General features: G+C 48.5%; 1 protein-coding gene across 1 annotated transcript; it reads right to left on the minus strand.

The window, feature by feature from the left end:
- Nucleotides 1-9,632: 9,632 nt before the first annotated feature.
- Nucleotides 9,633-16,036, minus strand: LOC115316412. Its single transcript, XM_029975792.4, has 2 exons — nt 15,365-16,036; nt 9,633-9,960 (listed from the first exon to the last, which is right to left on the minus strand). Exons 1-2 carry the CDS (start codon nt 15,830-15,832, stop codon nt 9,718-9,720), a joined length of 711 nt encoding a protein of 236 aa, XP_029831652.2. The 5' UTR covers nt 15,833-16,036; the 3' UTR covers nt 9,633-9,717.
- Nucleotides 16,037-16,921: the final 885 nt, after the last annotated feature.

Genomic DNA, 16,921 nt, shown 5'->3' on the forward strand with positions numbered 1-16,921 from the left:
AACGCGTTACCTACAAACATGTCTGGTTGACACGCGCCCTAGTGATACACCCGCGCGTCTCCGAAATGGGCGAGGGGAAAGTCGCCGGGGTTGCTAGGGCTGTGGCGCCATTCCGTGGCCAGGTTGCGAACTCTATAAACGTGTCCTCCAACCACGTCCAAGGTCCGCGGTAAAAAGACCACGAAGTGATCTTAGACGGAACGCTAAATCTTCTATCTCTGGAATTTGCTATTTACACGACTTCGTCGGTCCTTTGGACTTTGGGGTCTACTTGGACGGCAGGGGCTAGGAAAGCTCCTTGCACAGCAAGAGAAAAGGGGTGCATGCTGGTATGTCTCTTTCCGAAAACGACATATCCATCACGGCAGCACAACACCAGGCCAGCAGCGCACTCGATGAATCCCAGAATCGCAGTCGATCTGTCTGCTCAGAGACCGCCAACATGGAGAGCGAAAATTCCGGAGGCGAGAGGCGCAAATCCGGCGGGAAGCGCTGTCGTCCAAAGAACAGCGACTCGTCTTCAGACGTTCCGCAACAACCAAAGAAGAAAGATAACACTAGCCTCACCGTCATCTTTGTTCTTGTAAAAGAGGAGACCAGGCTTACAGCGCCCAACAGCGTGAAAGTTTCCGAAGCCTTTGAGAAGCTATGCCAAGAGTGCATCACCCAAGTGCGCCCCAACGACCGATTGAATCTGATCGCTGTTGATGTTCACAACAGGCAGGCAGCGAAAACTCTACTGAACACTGCAATGCTCTGCGCTGTTCCAGTAAGAGCCTACTCACCACTGTCAGGGTCCATTTCGCATGGTGTCATCCAAGGCGTCGACGCTGAAATCACCGAAGACCAGATTGCACGAAATCTTCGCGCTGAAGACACATGCTGCAAGATTGCCAACATTCAGAGACTTGGACGCTCCCGCGTCGTGAAGATCGCCTTCACCAATACTAAGCTGCCAAGCTACGTGCTTCTAGGGCACGTCCGTTATCCAGTCTCACCGTTCACAGACAGACCGTTACAATGTCACAATTGCAATGGAATTGGGCACAAGAAAGTCGCCTGCCAGCGTCCGAAGACCTGCTGCCGTTGTGGGCAACACCATGACGGGACGGGTGTTGAATGTCAGTCCACAACAGTAAAATGCGCCAACTGCAGTGGAAAGCAGCAAGCCACATCACGTGACTGTCCAAAATGGATTAAAGAGCGTGACATTATAGTCTACTCTAAGAAGAATTCAGTGGGACTCCGCGAAGCGAAGTCAGCCTTGGATCCTCAAAAAAAGCAAAGGTCTATAGATTATAATAGAAGACGAATCAGAACCAACGATCTCTAATGCAGGCGCCAAAAGCTACGCTTCTGCGGTTGCTGAGGACCGTCAGAAGAAAAGCGTTATCAACAAAGTACCCTTGAATGATGTCCCAAGTGACGAAAGGCGAATGTCGTCGACGCAGCAGCCTCCTCGCAGGCGCTTCTAAGCCGTCAGACAACAAAATGAAGCACTGAAAGGAAAGAAAGCGACGAGACCTCAGGCTTACCCATCGCAACGACACCCGCCTGGGTCTCTATAATCAAGACAGTTGCCAACAGATCCCTGTCAATATTGTCTAAATGTGAAGCCTCGTGGGCCCGAGCAATTGCTACAATCTTGCAGGCAATGCTTCCCCTTTTTGAGGCATGCGCAAGTGGGACCAAGTAACGCTAATGCGCGATGCCGTGGACAGAGGACCTTGATCAGACAAACAGCTCTAATATCTCGCCAAGAAAATAGCACTCGTCAAGAACGGCGCCAGTCTAGTGTTTCCTTCCATTCTCCAATGGAACGTAAATGGGCTGCGCACGCGCCTACCAGGGATGCGTGAATCTTTGAAAACTGTGGCTCTTCAAGAAACGAATGTCGTACCTGGAGAAGAGCGCCTTTCTCCATATGTGTTCTTCCACAGTGCCCCCATAAATCCCAATGATAGGTCACGAGTGACGACACTTATTCGTGATAATCTATATCATAACCCTATAGACCTTTCAGACTTGAATTCGGCCATAGAGGAGTACTCCGGCGTGATTGTTAGAATAAGAGGATGCGAAACAACGATTGTCTCAGCATACATCACGCCACACGGAGTCTGGAACACGAAAGTGCTGGAAAAGATTAAAAGCAGAAGCCGCGGACAGCTCATCGTCTGCGGAGATTTTAATGCGCACAACGAGGCTTGGGGTGGTAGACGAATGGATGCCAGAGGACGACCCCTACAGGCTACCATGGCGGAGATTCAACTTCGAGTTCTATACGATGGGTCCTCCACAATTCGTAGAAAAGGGCTCAGCCCCACTACCCTCGACTGGTATCATCCGAGATATTTGGGTTATGAACGGCTCGACCCGACACAGAGGGAAGTGACCACGTGCATATCTGTGTGACACATCCAACTACAAGCCCCAAAAAACCTAAAAACCTGTAAGGTGCCAAACTGGGATTTATTTCGTCAGCATGTTACTTCAGCCATTGAGAGTGGCAACTATGAAGATCTGACGCCAAAAATGTGCGTAAGACAAAACGTAAGAACAAATTCGTCTTCACGAAACGAAATTATCGTAAGTTTTGCGCAGGTTATGACGGAATCCTACGACAGCTCCGAAGCTGTCTTACGCACTTTTTACGATCAAATCAGCATGGCCGACAGCGTCGCTGAGTTATTTGGTCGCGACGACCAACGGACGTTTATTTTTCTACGTGCTCTTCTCGCGCGTCCCGATTTCAAACAGCAAGAAGAAAGTAAAAAGTACTTGAAACAGACCACGACGAACAGGAACGCTGGATCCACAAACACCCGGGAAAAGCCACAACGGCCACGATTCCACCGACCCCGACCAAGCAAGCTCGGCAATGTAGGCCTAGCAGGGACTGCGAGTCGGCGCAGCGTTGCCCCGACGTTCCTTGGCCAAGACCGTCTGCCCACGACCGGCTGGCGTGCTGAATGAAATATGCCAACGCGACCCTTGTGGACCCTTCCCGTATTATAGTTTGGTCAGTATATACAGCGCCAAAAAACGGCAGGACAAAGACGAGAGTAAACAGGACGAGTCGCCCTGTTCACTCTCGTCTTTGTCCTGTCGTTTTTTGGCGCTGTATATACTGATCATGAACCAACTAGCCCAAATTTCTACTTTGCTATAGTTTCGTCGCCGACCTCAATTTTAGATTAAGAGGTCAGTCTCTTCCCCTTGTCATCTCCTTGTTTTCCGAGGCAGCGGTGACGAACGCTGTCGTCGAAAAGGGACTCTCATCGATTCTATCTCCTTGTTTTGTGCGATATAGAGCTAAAATAAACGCCGTAGGGATTACCTTCGCAACACGGTATATGTACACTTTGTTATTAGCATGCCATTTTTATTCTGACACGACTGCACGTCACTGTCGAGCTATAGCTGTTCGTGGGAGCTACGCAATGCCGGTCCAACCTTTCTTTGCCGAGTGTCACGTCAGTACCGAGTTGCGATCGTAAAAGATCGGTCCCGAAGCGCTCACCAATTCGCGGTCCAACTGCGCGAATCCAGCACTTCGATCAAACGCGCGCGTCCGCTCCGAGTGTGAACAGGTATTTACGTGGCTCCTGTTGACATTCTCGTAGTTCAAACGTATATTTTTTAACATCGGCTCGCTCCTGCCTCTCCGAGGCCGCCGAAAAACGCCGCGTCAATTTGTTTCCGTCTACGTCGCCTTGCGAACGACTGACGCGGGCCGTCTTTTACCAACGATGACAGTGTGTTGACTTCGTAGCGATCGAGTTCGTAGCAGTCAACGGAAGTGGTTATGCATCCCGGCCTCGGCATTCGGGCGCGTTTAGATCGTTTTAGCGTCGACATATCACTGCACGGACACGAACTGGAGACGAGGGATTGCGGAAAAGCCGCCTGTGTTTGTTATTAAAAATCCACGTGCTCCGAACTGCTCCGAACCATGCCGAGCTCTCCGATTGGTTATTCGTGCTGCCGAAGACGCCATCGCCATAGCAACAGCACCGGTATGTTCTAGTTTTTCCGTACGAGAACGGCGCTTTCCTCCTCTCACTTAAGAACGCGTTTGTGAATACCAATTTCTCCTCTTCTTACGATGTTCTTAACTTACGAACTTAGCTAAGTTGTCGTAAACTAAGAAGCTCTTCGTGAATCTGGCCTCAGATATCTTGTATCGTGGAGTGCCTGCGACTTGCCACGCGCTCCGTCACGGTGCCTGTTACATGTCCTGCACCTGACTTGGAATGGCTAAATCTCTCTGCAGCCCCAAGACAATAATAGCACAGCGAAAGGCACTTAGCACCGACGCCTCATGGGACTGGACGGGCTACAACCGGATCGATGCTAAATTTAGAAGACATAAAAAAAAACTTCAAAAATGGCAATGGAGACAAGGATGCGCATCCCTTGGCGGTGCTGGTGGTGGTAGACGTGCTTGACGACTCGCTCGAGCCCTCGCCGGCGTGAAAATACCGCGTCATCCCTTTGCAGGTCTTGCAATCGAGTCCGGTTGGCCTATGACAGTGGTGGCGGAGGTATTAGCGGACGAATTTTCCCGGCAGTGATCCACTCCGTTACAGTACCAGAAACAGTTAGGACGACTACCTCAAGTTCCACTCCTCGGAGGTTAAAATAACAAGGCAATGTTGGCGAGCCATTCCAATTTCACTCTGGCGGAGCTCACTGAAGCCCTTCGCAAGTGTAACAAAAAGAGTGCTCCTGGACCGGATGGTATAACCTACCAAGCGCTCAGAAATGTCGATCCTGCCTACCACCTTGATGTTCTTAAAAAACTGAACCTCGTATGGACAACCGGCATCATTCCTGAGGCATGGAAGGAGTCAACTATCATCCCAATACTCAAACAAGGGAAACCGGCCGCGCAGCCGTCGTCTTACAAACCAGTCTCAGGCTTACAAGTTGTGTCGGCAAACTGCTTGAACAGATGATCCTTCGACGTCTCACCTGGCTATTGGATAGGATAAAATCGTTTCCACCAGAACTAGCAGGCTTTCTAGTAAAAAGGTGCAGCGGCGATGCCATTGGAGATCTCGCGTCAACCCTCGAGGAGACAAAAGCTACAGAAAAGATGGTACACTGTATTTTAGACACCAGTCGTGCATTTGACACTCTCCCTCACTTCACCATCATCCACCGGCTGAAGACTCGGAATTGGTGGACGGATTCTTTCCTTTATCAAGGCGTTCCTTTCCGGGCGAACTATCCGCGCCAAGTTACCTGAAGCTGTCAGCTCACCACGTCCAACCGACCAAGGAGTTTCTCTAGGCAGCGTGTTGAGCTCCATACTTTTCAACATAGCGATGGCTACCCTCCTTGGTTGCTTACCAACAGGACACTCCAATCTCTGTACAAGAATGACCATATACGCGGATGATGTTGCAATTTGGTGCGTCGGACCCTCGAAGAACGCGATTGCAATTCGCAATCGCCTTCAAGTGGCCGTTGATGCCTCGGCGCTAATGATATCAAAACTGGGCCTTACCCCCTCAGCTGAAAAAACAGCTTCACTTCTATACCGGCCTGCAGGTCGAGAACCACAAAATACACCGCAGCTGAAACCTGCTGGGATGCCACTGAGAAGGGTTTGACAGCACTCCTATCTCGGAGTCGTCTTGTATGACTGCGTGACTTGGAGACCAGAAGTTCATAGGACACTGGGTCGATGCTGACGGCTCTTGCGAATCATACGACAACTTGGAGGATGCTCTTGGAGCGCTCCACCAACGCGCTCTTTTCCAACTTTAAAAGGGTCTTATAATGTCCAGGTTTCTGTACTCGCTCCCTCTTTTAGCCATTGTAAGAGCCCAAATTAGAGACCTTGACACATTCCACCGAATTGCTTCTCGCAGCTGCTTGGGGCTCCCCCATTTGGCGGAAAATATTGCGACACTTGTATCTTCCGAGGAATGGCCGCTTTCCCTAAGACTGGAGGACAGAGCCATGCACAGCATTAGTCGCACGAGTGGTGTGCCCTCCGAGTCTAGCATCCGATGTCACCTTCGGGCAAGACGAAACTCTCACCTGGGGCACTTGATATTGCGATTTGATCGAGAGATTGGAGGCCCTGGAGGGTTCCTTCCTTCTTTGCCTCCGCATTCGACACGTCCACCACTGGTGATATTTGAGAGTCTACATCTTCCAGAGCGAAAAGCAAATGTACCGACAACTGTTGAGAGGTCAGCTGCCATAAAACGCCTAGATGACGACTACAAGAACTGGATTCGGGTATTTACAGATGCATCGATCAACAGGACCAAAAAACAGAAACAGTTGCAATCACAATTCCAGACATGGACTTCGATGTTGCTTGACTACTCAACTTTGTGACGCCATCAACAACGGCAGAGCTGGTGGCGATTTGGGGAGTGCTCGAGTCTATCAAGAACATTACGCTGCCCACCATGGCTGTAATTTTAACCGACACTAAAGGTGCACTCCAATACCTCCAACGAACTGATAAACTTAAGCCACTACTTGCTACACTGGAGGATCTAGGGTGGACCCTCGCCATGCAGTGCATCCCGTTTCATGTTGCAATTTCCGGCAATGAGCGAGCAGACACACTGACTGCAAGGGCCCGTGACGATCAGGCGCCGACATTTCTCTTGGACCGATTCAACGAGGCGCATCAATTTATTTATGATGAGCTTCAGCAATTTCATCCACATCCTGGACTGGCGATTGGCAAGCCGCCTCCAACGAATGCTCGGAACCTTCCACGTGCCGACGCCTCACTGCTACACAGACTCCGGGCTGGGTGTCCATACACGGGAAAGCGGCTTCACACGATGGACCGCAAACACGACTCCAACTGTCCAGACTGTTGGCATCCAGAAGATTCCGAGCACGCGCTCCTGTTGTGCCCTGCTCATGAACCCAGAAGAGCGCTTCTTCAGAGTTGCGCCCAAGCAGGACTTGTAAATGGCACTTTCAGCGACATATTGAATCCTGAAGGCTACCGGGAATGACAGAAAGAGCGTTCCGTGCACTTCTACGATTCCTTCGAGAAACAGGCCTTGAAGACAGACTGACTTTACTAGGGGGAGTCGGCCAGATGCTGGTAATGGATCAAAGTCAAATTTGGGGGTTTTACGTGCCAAACCAACGACGGGCATCTGGCACGCCCCAGCGGAGGACTGAGGATCAATTTGGACCACCTGGGGATCTTTTGACGTGCAACCGAAAGCTCGGTTACACGGCGCCTCCTCCTCAATAAGCCTCCGTCAGATTGCGGGCACCTCGGCCGGGATTCGAACCCGCCACATGGGGATCCGTAGGCCAGCGCTCTCGCCTCGGAGCCACCGAGGCGGTTATGCTGGTAATGGATCACGTTTCCAGCGAAAGAGTGACTAGAGAGTTTTAGCATAGCGGTGCCGCGGTGCCGTTTCTGTTGCTGCGATGCCGGGACTGGGCTGGGGCCGTACCGGAGGAGGAGGAGGGGTGATGTTTTGGCCGTCCGTCATGCGAGAGCCGCGCTGGAACAAAAACTCCAGGGCAGTGGTGCACGGTGGCTGGCTGGAGCGTTTTCTCGCGGTCGGTTAGGGGTCTGCTCTCGGCGTGGTGGGGACAGTGACGTTATTGCGGTGGCGTTGTGCTGAACATTTCATGTCCCTTCTTGAGCCTCTCTGCATAGCACTCACAGTATGCAAACATTAGCCTTTTTCTTGTTACTTTTATTCTCTCCTATTCCCCTTTTCATTCCCTTCCCTAACCCACCAGGTAGCGACTCACCGCATCAACGGAGGCCCACAATCTCCTGTTGTCCACCTTTCTCGTCACCCCAGAAATAAACAAACAAACAAGGCCCGCGCATCTACCAGGTACCAGGGCACTAATGTTGACGCATTGCAAGCCGTTAAAGCTACAATTCGGCCTGTGCAGGTGAGTTATAAGGCTGGGGGGACATATTGTAAATGGCCAATTGTCAGTACAAGTTAAAATAAATAATTTGTTCAGAAACGTTTTAGTAGGTGAAAACAGTCCTGCACCATTTGGGCCAGTGGACCGCGCTTCCTACGCGCTCCAAATATATATATATTTCTTATTTACCTATTCAGTGGTTTTCGACGATGCTCAGCCCATTTCTGATTGAAACTAGCGAACCAGCGGGCGACACCACGTACACGGTAAAGCAACAGGCACCAGCCCATGCACAGCGAACGAGGCAAGAGCCACGCGCCATTAGCGGCAGAAACGCAACACAACCTCCGATGGAACAAGCATAGCTACAACCCAGACTCAGCTCGCCTACCTCACATTATCTCGGACTCTCGTAAATTATGCAAGTAACGAGTGTGTCAACAAAAGAAGCCTCTCGGTACGTTACTACAAACCCATAGGCTTTACGCTAACTAAAATGTAACAAGGCTACCTTTAGTATGTCCCCCCGGCCGTATAACTCAACCTGCACAGGCAGCATCATTCTGACTTACATGATTTTCTTTCTTCAAATCTGTAAAGCCTAAAAAAATAAAAAAAAACCTATGCGGTTTAAGTGAATATAATGGCAGGGACTGAACATGTCCCGTCATTGCCACAGGTGTAAACATGCAGTCAAGCTAGGGCGCCCGAGCTCCTTGAACCCCTGCGAAACTTATTCACACATATTCACTTGTAACTAAAAAGCCACATAAAATGGGCCCCGATTATACCGGGTTAGTGAAACCTCCAAACCTATTTTACTTGAAGCTATTTCGAAAACATGAACAACTACGTTAACTTTACCCAACATTTTTTACAAGATCGACTTAATAATATTGTCACGAATGACAAGTGATGAGGCAATAATGACTGAAGAAACTAAACGTTTAATGGGGGCGAACTTGTGCCCAAAAATAAAAAGGAAACAGAAGATAACAGCAGAGCGTCGGGGGCGTCGAAGTCGGCGAAAGAGCAGAGTCGAACGCTGGGGCGAAACTCACCCCGGCTTGCCACGCGGAGCCGCTTTTGTACACGCGTGGGCTTCTGGAGCATTCGGCGTAGACGGTTCTCGAATTTACCGGAATACTAGTCTGCAGGAATAAACAAAAAGATGCGCCGCTCCCAGGAATCGAACCCTGGCCCTTCGCGTGGGAGGCAAGCGCGATAACCGTTAGGCCACGGCCGCGCTGCCTACTTGGCGCGCGGCAATATAGCACATTCAAAAACAGTCAGTTGTCCTTCCTAGATTCGACGGAAAACGACGTTTTCAAAGTGCCGAAAGGTCACCGGTAAATTCCGCCACTTAAAAACTTTGAAGTGATATTCAAACCTTCATTATACTAGCAATGTTCGACCGCCGCTACATTCCTTCGGGGAGGCCGCGCTGGCGCAAGAAACGAGCCAAAAGTTGTTACGATCACTTTATTTCAACGAGCAAAGAGCAAGCAGGGACGACAAGGGTAAAATAGCCGGACAACATTCGAACTGACAATGATATTCACGGTACGTGACTTCTATATAGGAAGAGCCCTATCATTCTATCAATGGGCTCAGCTTGCTCAACTATACTGTATGAAAAGCTACATAAAGAGCCGAATGCGTATATAGCGAGAGAGCTGAGCAATTCAAGCGTGACAGATGACCTGGTAACCTAGGATACCCAAACACCACAAAAATCGCTTTTTTTTTCTTTTTCTTTTTTTTTTTCGAGGGGGGTTGTTTTTACTGGGATGCTATGCTTATGGATCTTGTGTAGCATTCCCGTCATTTCTTTGGGCTCACTTTAGGAGAGCCTTCTTCACAGATCGAATCCACAAACGCATTTATTTCAGGGAGGCTGGCTTCGAGCCTGGTCAGAGTTTCTTCGACATCGTCTACCTGCCCAGCACCAGCGGGCTGATCTCTGTTGGGCTGGAAAAGGAAGGATGGCCCTGGACGATCCAAATCCCGTATGAAGGTCAGCAAGTCGGAGATATACTGCGTCTGGTCCGGAGGAATAAAGGCCGTCTGAAAGAAATTCAAGATTCGTTCAAACAAGTTGTGCAACTAACTGTGGTCTTTTGCAACACAAGGGTGAGGAGCCCCTCCCACGAAATTCTCCGCTTGCCATGATTGGTGCTTTCCTTCTCTCCGCTCGCCTTTTTTTCAGCGTTCGCTTTGCTTAAGCAAAAAGGGTGAAGGGCTTTGCGGGAGGAGCTTAATCGTCGTCCCTCGAAACATCCCTAATGTCGCTGCAATGTTGTCCCTTGTCGCTGGCAGAGGTTTTGAGTCGCTTTATATCTATCTTCAAACCCAATATTGAGTCGCCGCTAATCAAAGACACTGCTGTACAGTGACCAACGAAAAGAAATGGAACAACGGAGCGCATGATTCCGCTGGAGAAACCTTGCGATGCCGATGTCGCGAGTCGTACAAGTGCACAGCTGAGCCTTGCACACAGCAGCTGTTCGCTCTCGGTGCACAACTTTCGAAGGGTTATTGACGCTATAGCCATTGACATACAGAACGCACGTATTTTTTATATATTCTTTTTACTCCCAATAACGTGCATGTTATTCGCAATGGCATGCAACTTGTCCCGAACATCACAGAAAAGAGGAAAGAATTGACCACCCCTGGCACAGAGCTCAGTTTATGCTTAATAAATGTGTAGTACCCAGGATCCTGGGTTCAATCCCCAACCCTGCCCGTTTCCATCTGGATGAGCATCGTAACCGGTGTGCGGTCGACTATCTCTACTGCGTGATGCACGTTAAAGACGCCAGGCTAGCAGTTGTACTGCACTGGCTAAATTTCTCATCTACAGCTGGAAGACTCGTCGCACGTTGAGGCCGACCAAGTTCTAGACTGTATAAATATACACACAACTCTATTATTTTTTTATGTGTAGCGTCATGGTACGTGAATTTTTTATTCAAATAATTAAAAATAAAGCTTTGTTTTTACGCGTGGCGATTTAGATTTAAAAGGAAAAAAAGAAAAAAAGACGGTTGAATTAGAAATGTGTGGTCTGCAGTGATAACGGTTCGGAGGTCTCGACCCGAGTGCGGAAAGTAGCCGACTGCTCGACTCAGCTACGCGCATGTGGGTCCCGCCACACCAAATCGCACGGTTCTTCTCGGCGGATGGCGCAGCAAGTACGCGTGGCCACGCGTTCCGCTGGTCCATTTCGTCTCGATGAGCACTGATCACTTTGTCCTACAGTCTCAACGAACCGAGGTATTGAAATTGCTAACGATGAAGTACGAAGTAACCGAGAGGCTCTCCCCCATCGACTGAAACTGTTTGAAAAATTGTATAATTAATCAACCAACACGAGGACACAAGGTAACCACAAACAAGAACGCCGAACTGTAGCGTCTACACATTTACCCCACAACGTAGGAAAGCTAACTTCAAAAGCCTTGGCAAACACCGTTCTCAAAGCAGACTTGTGCCTATCTCAAATACACTACTCAAGATACTGCATTTCAAATTCTTTTTGAAGTACTTGGTATCTTATTTGAGACTCCATTCTAATTACATTTCTGAGTATCTGGTACTGATTATCTCAATTACATTTGACATTCCGCCAATTCCCGAGTTTTTCCGTATAAAGTTGCGTGGGCTTCGCACGAGCAAACTTGTTCTTTCGAGCAACTAAATCCTGTTGCTAGCTCCGATAACTCCCGATGACTTAGAGTTAGCTCGTGAAAACATCGCTTCTATGCCTATTGTGACTCATATTTCACCCCAAAGTTCGTACAACGAAGGTTTTCCCCTCGCCCTCACAAAAGCGCCTTTTTTCCCCAGAGTTTCTTTCAAAAAATCCACAAACAAAAGGGGCGGTTCTACGGAAGTAAAGATTGTCACACTAAGGCGCAACACAAAACAGGAAACTACCCACGACAGCAATGCAGACTTCAGTGCCAAGAAAATAACGAATAGAAGAAAATGAGAAGTGAACACAAAAAGAATACTTTTTTTTTTTGCTTGTAGTACTGTAAAACCCTTAATGTTCGCGAGCCCTCAATTTTCGCGAATTTCACGAATTGGAGAATTCGCGAAATTTAAGGGCGCGCGAAAATTTCGGTCCTTAAGATTTTCAATGCAGGCGTCTGGAATTCGCGAAATTTAGTGGTCGCGATTATGTCATCTGTGACCGATTCGCGAAAACTAGAGGCCGCGAAAATAAAGGGTTTTACAGTATATTTAACCCAATTACGGCAAAACATCAAGGTTTTTTTTTTTTTCAGTTTGGCATTTATTGTTTTTGCGAACACTGTCTTTAAGCGAACTTTGATAAGCAGAGAACAGGACAGCTGAACTAGAAGCAGGATGACCTCTCAAAATGCCAACAAAGCGTACCCAACGTTGAGTGCCTTCCTGAACGCAACCTACTTGCACGCGATTAGTGCTGTGGCTATTATGTGGGCTCTCTTCGTTATTCATTCACTCATCTCCGTATTCCAAGTTCGTTTATAGTGAACTCGCCCTATAGGGAATATGAATTGTAGTTGAACGATGCGTCTAAGGTGCGCCGCAGGACGTGATATTCAACGATGTCATATAACTGAAATTACTCTTTTTTCCGGAAATTGTAACATGAATAAGTGATATCCTGCTCTTACGATTTTTTTTCTTCAATTTTGTGTTGTTGGGTGTTAATAAACCATTCTGGTAAACCCGATTTGAGCAACTGTATAATTGTGTTTGTCACTGATGTCGATACAGATTACGCAAAGCGAAAGCATCTTCTAAAGTAATTGAATTATATTTCTAAGTATTTGTACTCTACTCAAAATACTTTACAGCGAAAGTAACTTGAGCAGTATTTTAAATACACTATGAAACAGGTATGTATTAACTTAAATACTTTGAGTATTTTGTCCAACACTGTCTCAAAGCAATCCTAACCTACAGCGTGAACCCAGGATGAGTCGTTGACCCTTTGAAGAGACCGCACAAATCTTTCTTAACGTATCGCGCTACGATTTACACAGACGTTACCGTAGGTGATGCATTCATTATTTGAAAGTAAACAAATATGAGCGAAAAGAACTCCTTGTTTTGTTTTTCCTATGGACGAACGTCCAACAGTTTTTCTTTTTTACGCGAAATCATTGAATAGCATTGTGGGCCATTCTGACGTTCCTCGGTGGTTTTTCCCTTCACCGGCATGACGCGCGCGCATAGTCAGAGGCCGCGAGTGCCTCCGTCTTCGTCCTAGACTGTACAGTCTCCAACAATATAAAAGACCCACTCGGAGGGCGTGGCCTAGACAACGCCCGGTGGGGGCGCCGCTCGCGTTTTGGGAAATTCTATGTCGTTTCGAAGGGAGGGAAGGCGCTTCGTCAGTGCGCACCGAGATAATTTTGGTTGGGTTATCAAATTTTGCTCCCCTCGGAGCGATATGGAACTGTAACAACGCACGCCGCGTCTCGGCCACGTGCTCCCGGTGGGTTTTTCACATCGATGGAGACTGTACTATCTTCACAGCTAGCAGGGACACGTGAGCGCGTGGCATAGGGTGCTATCGGGCACTAACGGCCAGCCGCGCGACTGCTGCGGTGCAGATGCGCTGCAGCTCAGTGCTGAACAAGGGAAAAATACAATCACTGTTTAATCAAATAAATTAGATGTGATCTAAATCATATTTATTTCATATAAATCATTTATTTCGTTTGAATCATTTATTTCATTTGAATCATTTATTTCATTTGAATCATTTATTTCTTTTAACTCAGATTTATTTAATTTAAATCATATTTATTCTAATTCAGATTTATTTAAATCAGATTCGTGCGATTTAAATCAAGCTTAGATAATTTAAATCACTTCAGCTAAAAATAGCAACTTTTTATCACTAGATGTGCGTTTTTGTTATGACTGCCTAATATAAATATTTACTGCTTGGCCATTCTTGTTTTAAATACAAAATGCCTTTGGCAAGCAAAGACTGATCGACAAACGGTAAATAGAAATCTTTTCAGTATTATTCTGGGTAATAGTAGTGTTTGATTTAAATCATTATAGCCAAATCGGTGCGATCTAAATCACGATTTAAATCTTGATTGTTATTCTCGGCCTTGGTGCCGTGTCGTTGGAGTGCCACGCGCTCCCGTGTTCCCGCTAACCGTGAGTAAGATAGTACGATCGGCGTCCGCTGATGCAAAGTGTCTGAACCCGGCATACCTGGCAAGCTTGCAATTATATGTGCCCCGCCCACACAAGAAAATACAGCGAAGAGGCCAAAATGCCCCGCTATCAATTGTGCATTAAAGCTTCAAATTACTCTTGACCCATCGTGCCAAAATCGTAACTTACCAGCCGCAAGCCCGTTATTTCAGCAAGCGAGCAGAGCACGGAAAACTCAAGCTGTGGCAAGTCTGAAACGCACATGCTTGCCGGCACCCACGCATACAGTCGGCAGCAAACGTTTGCGGAGCACAGAAGCGCCGGCCGAAAGGACTTGCTGCGCCTTCTGACGTTAAGTTACGTTACGAAACATTACGATGAAGTCACCGGGACCTCTGTGCTTCATATTAAGCGAGGCAACCAGTTCAGGAGAAAGCATGACTCGCGACATTCGAGACACGACTGTTTCGGTCAAATTTGGGGGTTTTACGTGCCAAACCAACGACGGGCATCTGGCACGCCCCAACGGAGGACTGAGGATTAATTTCGACCACCTGGGGATCTTTTGACGTGCAACCGAAAGCTCGGTTACACGGCGCCTTCTCCGCAATAAGCCTCCGTCAGATTACGGGCACCTCGGCCGGGGTTCGAACCCGCCATATGGGGATCCCTAGGCCGGCGCTCTCGCCTCCGAGCCACCGAGGCGGCTAATGTTTCGGTGACTTATACGTAACGTAACTTAACAAAAACAAAATGGGGCAGTGTGAACCAGCCTTTACCAGTTTCAGTCCTACGCGCATGAGATAACCGAGACCGCCGCAAGGTGCCGCAAAACGACATCTGAAACACTCGAGCTTCGTCACTCATCGCGGTGGTTGAGGCAGACGCGGCATAACGGCTTACAAAGCGGCATCTTGCGCGCGGTCCCGGTTATCCCGTACGCGTCGGACGGAAGCAAATAAACCAATTACATAACCGCACGCACGAAAGTATGCGCATGCGCAAAGCGTGGTACTTGAGCGGTGGCGCGCCGTCAGGAGGAGCAGGGGCGCATTTCGGCTGGCGCTCCCACGTCCCCCAAAACTGTTGCAGCCGACTACGTATAGTACACATGCAAGGCCTGCCTGAAATATTCATCGGCGAAACCAGATGCTTGAGTACCATGCTGACTGGGAAGTATAAGACGCCGGTTCTAGAAGCGTGCTACGTTCCTTTGAGCCGGGCAAGCGAGGTTTATAGATTGCGCTGTATACAAGGATAGTCGATAGCAATTCGAATGACTATGAAGCGTTACCTGGGAACTTCCGTCCCGGGCTCTTGATCTGGTGAAACTTGCGCTTGGCTGTTGACTGGTGGTCCGAGCATCGGTGAACACTGGGGAGCCTCTGGGGGCCCTCATGCCTGAAAAGCTCGGGAAAGTCGAGCAGTCCTCAGCCCAAGGGAAGGCATTGGCAACTGGTCTTGTGTCTCCACGGGCTCCCAAGCTGTCGTCGGGGGCGCGCAGACCCGAATAAACCGCACGTTTTGTAGATTCCCGAACCCAGGACATGATATCGAGTTCGCGTTGTGTGGCAAACTGCTTGAAGTCAGTGGGGTCGCTCGTGCCACCGCAGGCCCCAGGTGTGGCATCGTCCTCGGCGCAGGCTGAGACATTTTCACGGTAATCCATCGATTCCTGGGAGGCGGCCTCCGCTGCCAACGTGCTGGGCGTCGGCGAAGTGTCAGCCTTGCTTTCTTGAGGCTTGGGTACCTCGTCGCACATGTTAACGGGCCCTGTTGTGACGCAGGTCCCAAACTGAGACCGCAGCTGCTGACACGGAGAGTGCGGCTGACGATGCCTAATGTCGCTGAACGCTTGCTGCCGATTCTGGCAGGGCCTTCAAAACCCAAACTCGAACAATCTGTCGTTAGCGCTTCGGTCGACGGTCGAGCTTGCTGTGCTCAGTTCCAGAAAGAACGCACGGTTACATCCCGAAATTCAAACCGGCTATTTCATTGGTTAGCAGAACAAAGTGATACTGGTGCTGATAGCGAATTATAAAACAAATTAAAATAACAAAAATGATTTGACTTGGTCCTTATCGTGAACAAATCAGAACATTTTAGCCACGAGACGGTGAAATCGTCGTGCGTGCTTGAGTAAAGGATTAAACTGGGCTTCATATTATCGTGTTTTGGAACGGAGCAGCATACTTTGTTACGCCAAAAGTAAGAGCGCAGTCAAGGGCTGGAAGGCGTACGAACATGACGCACGTACTATAAGCACCAGATCACCGTGGATTCACTGCGCTTGATTGGTTAAAGCAGACTCACAACAAAATAAAAAAAAATATCGTGACGGTGCATTTTTGGCGCTCTTTGATTGGCCTCTTCGGCTCGTAGAGTCGGTTACGCTCTGGCCTAATGTGAAACAAAGTTAAATGAAGGTATTTGACGGCGCTGAAACTGCGTGTTCGTCTGCATGCAGTGGACCACCACCACCCTCCAGACCTCGGAGATAACGCTCGAGGTTTCATCTTGGTTACATCGCCTTTGTACAGTTCGTCAGGACAAAAAAAACGCCCCCCCCCCCCCCCCCCCCCCCTGCCAGTGAGATATAATTGATAAACATGTCGGCATTGCTACTGTGACTGTTGAGGCCAGTAGAATTTCAGCATATCTCTGCACTTCGAGACTATGCCTCCGTTTACTGTTCCACTCCAAAAACCAAACATTTGTCTAGTTAGGGATCTAAACAATTTGCACGTCCCCCGAAACTTTACAAAAAAAAAAAAGACAGGTTTTTCCATTAAAAAGAAATTGCCTAAAGCGCAAAACAAAACGTTATTTTTTTTTTAAATCATTCAAGCCA

The sequence above is a fragment of the Ixodes scapularis genome, unplaced genomic scaffold (assembly GCF_016920785.2).
Source record: "Ixodes scapularis isolate PalLabHiFi unplaced genomic scaffold, ASM1692078v2 PGA_scaffold9__187_contigs__length_104089568, whole genome shotgun sequence".
NCBI classification, from domain to species: Eukaryota; Metazoa; Arthropoda; class Arachnida; order Ixodida; family Ixodidae; genus Ixodes; species Ixodes scapularis.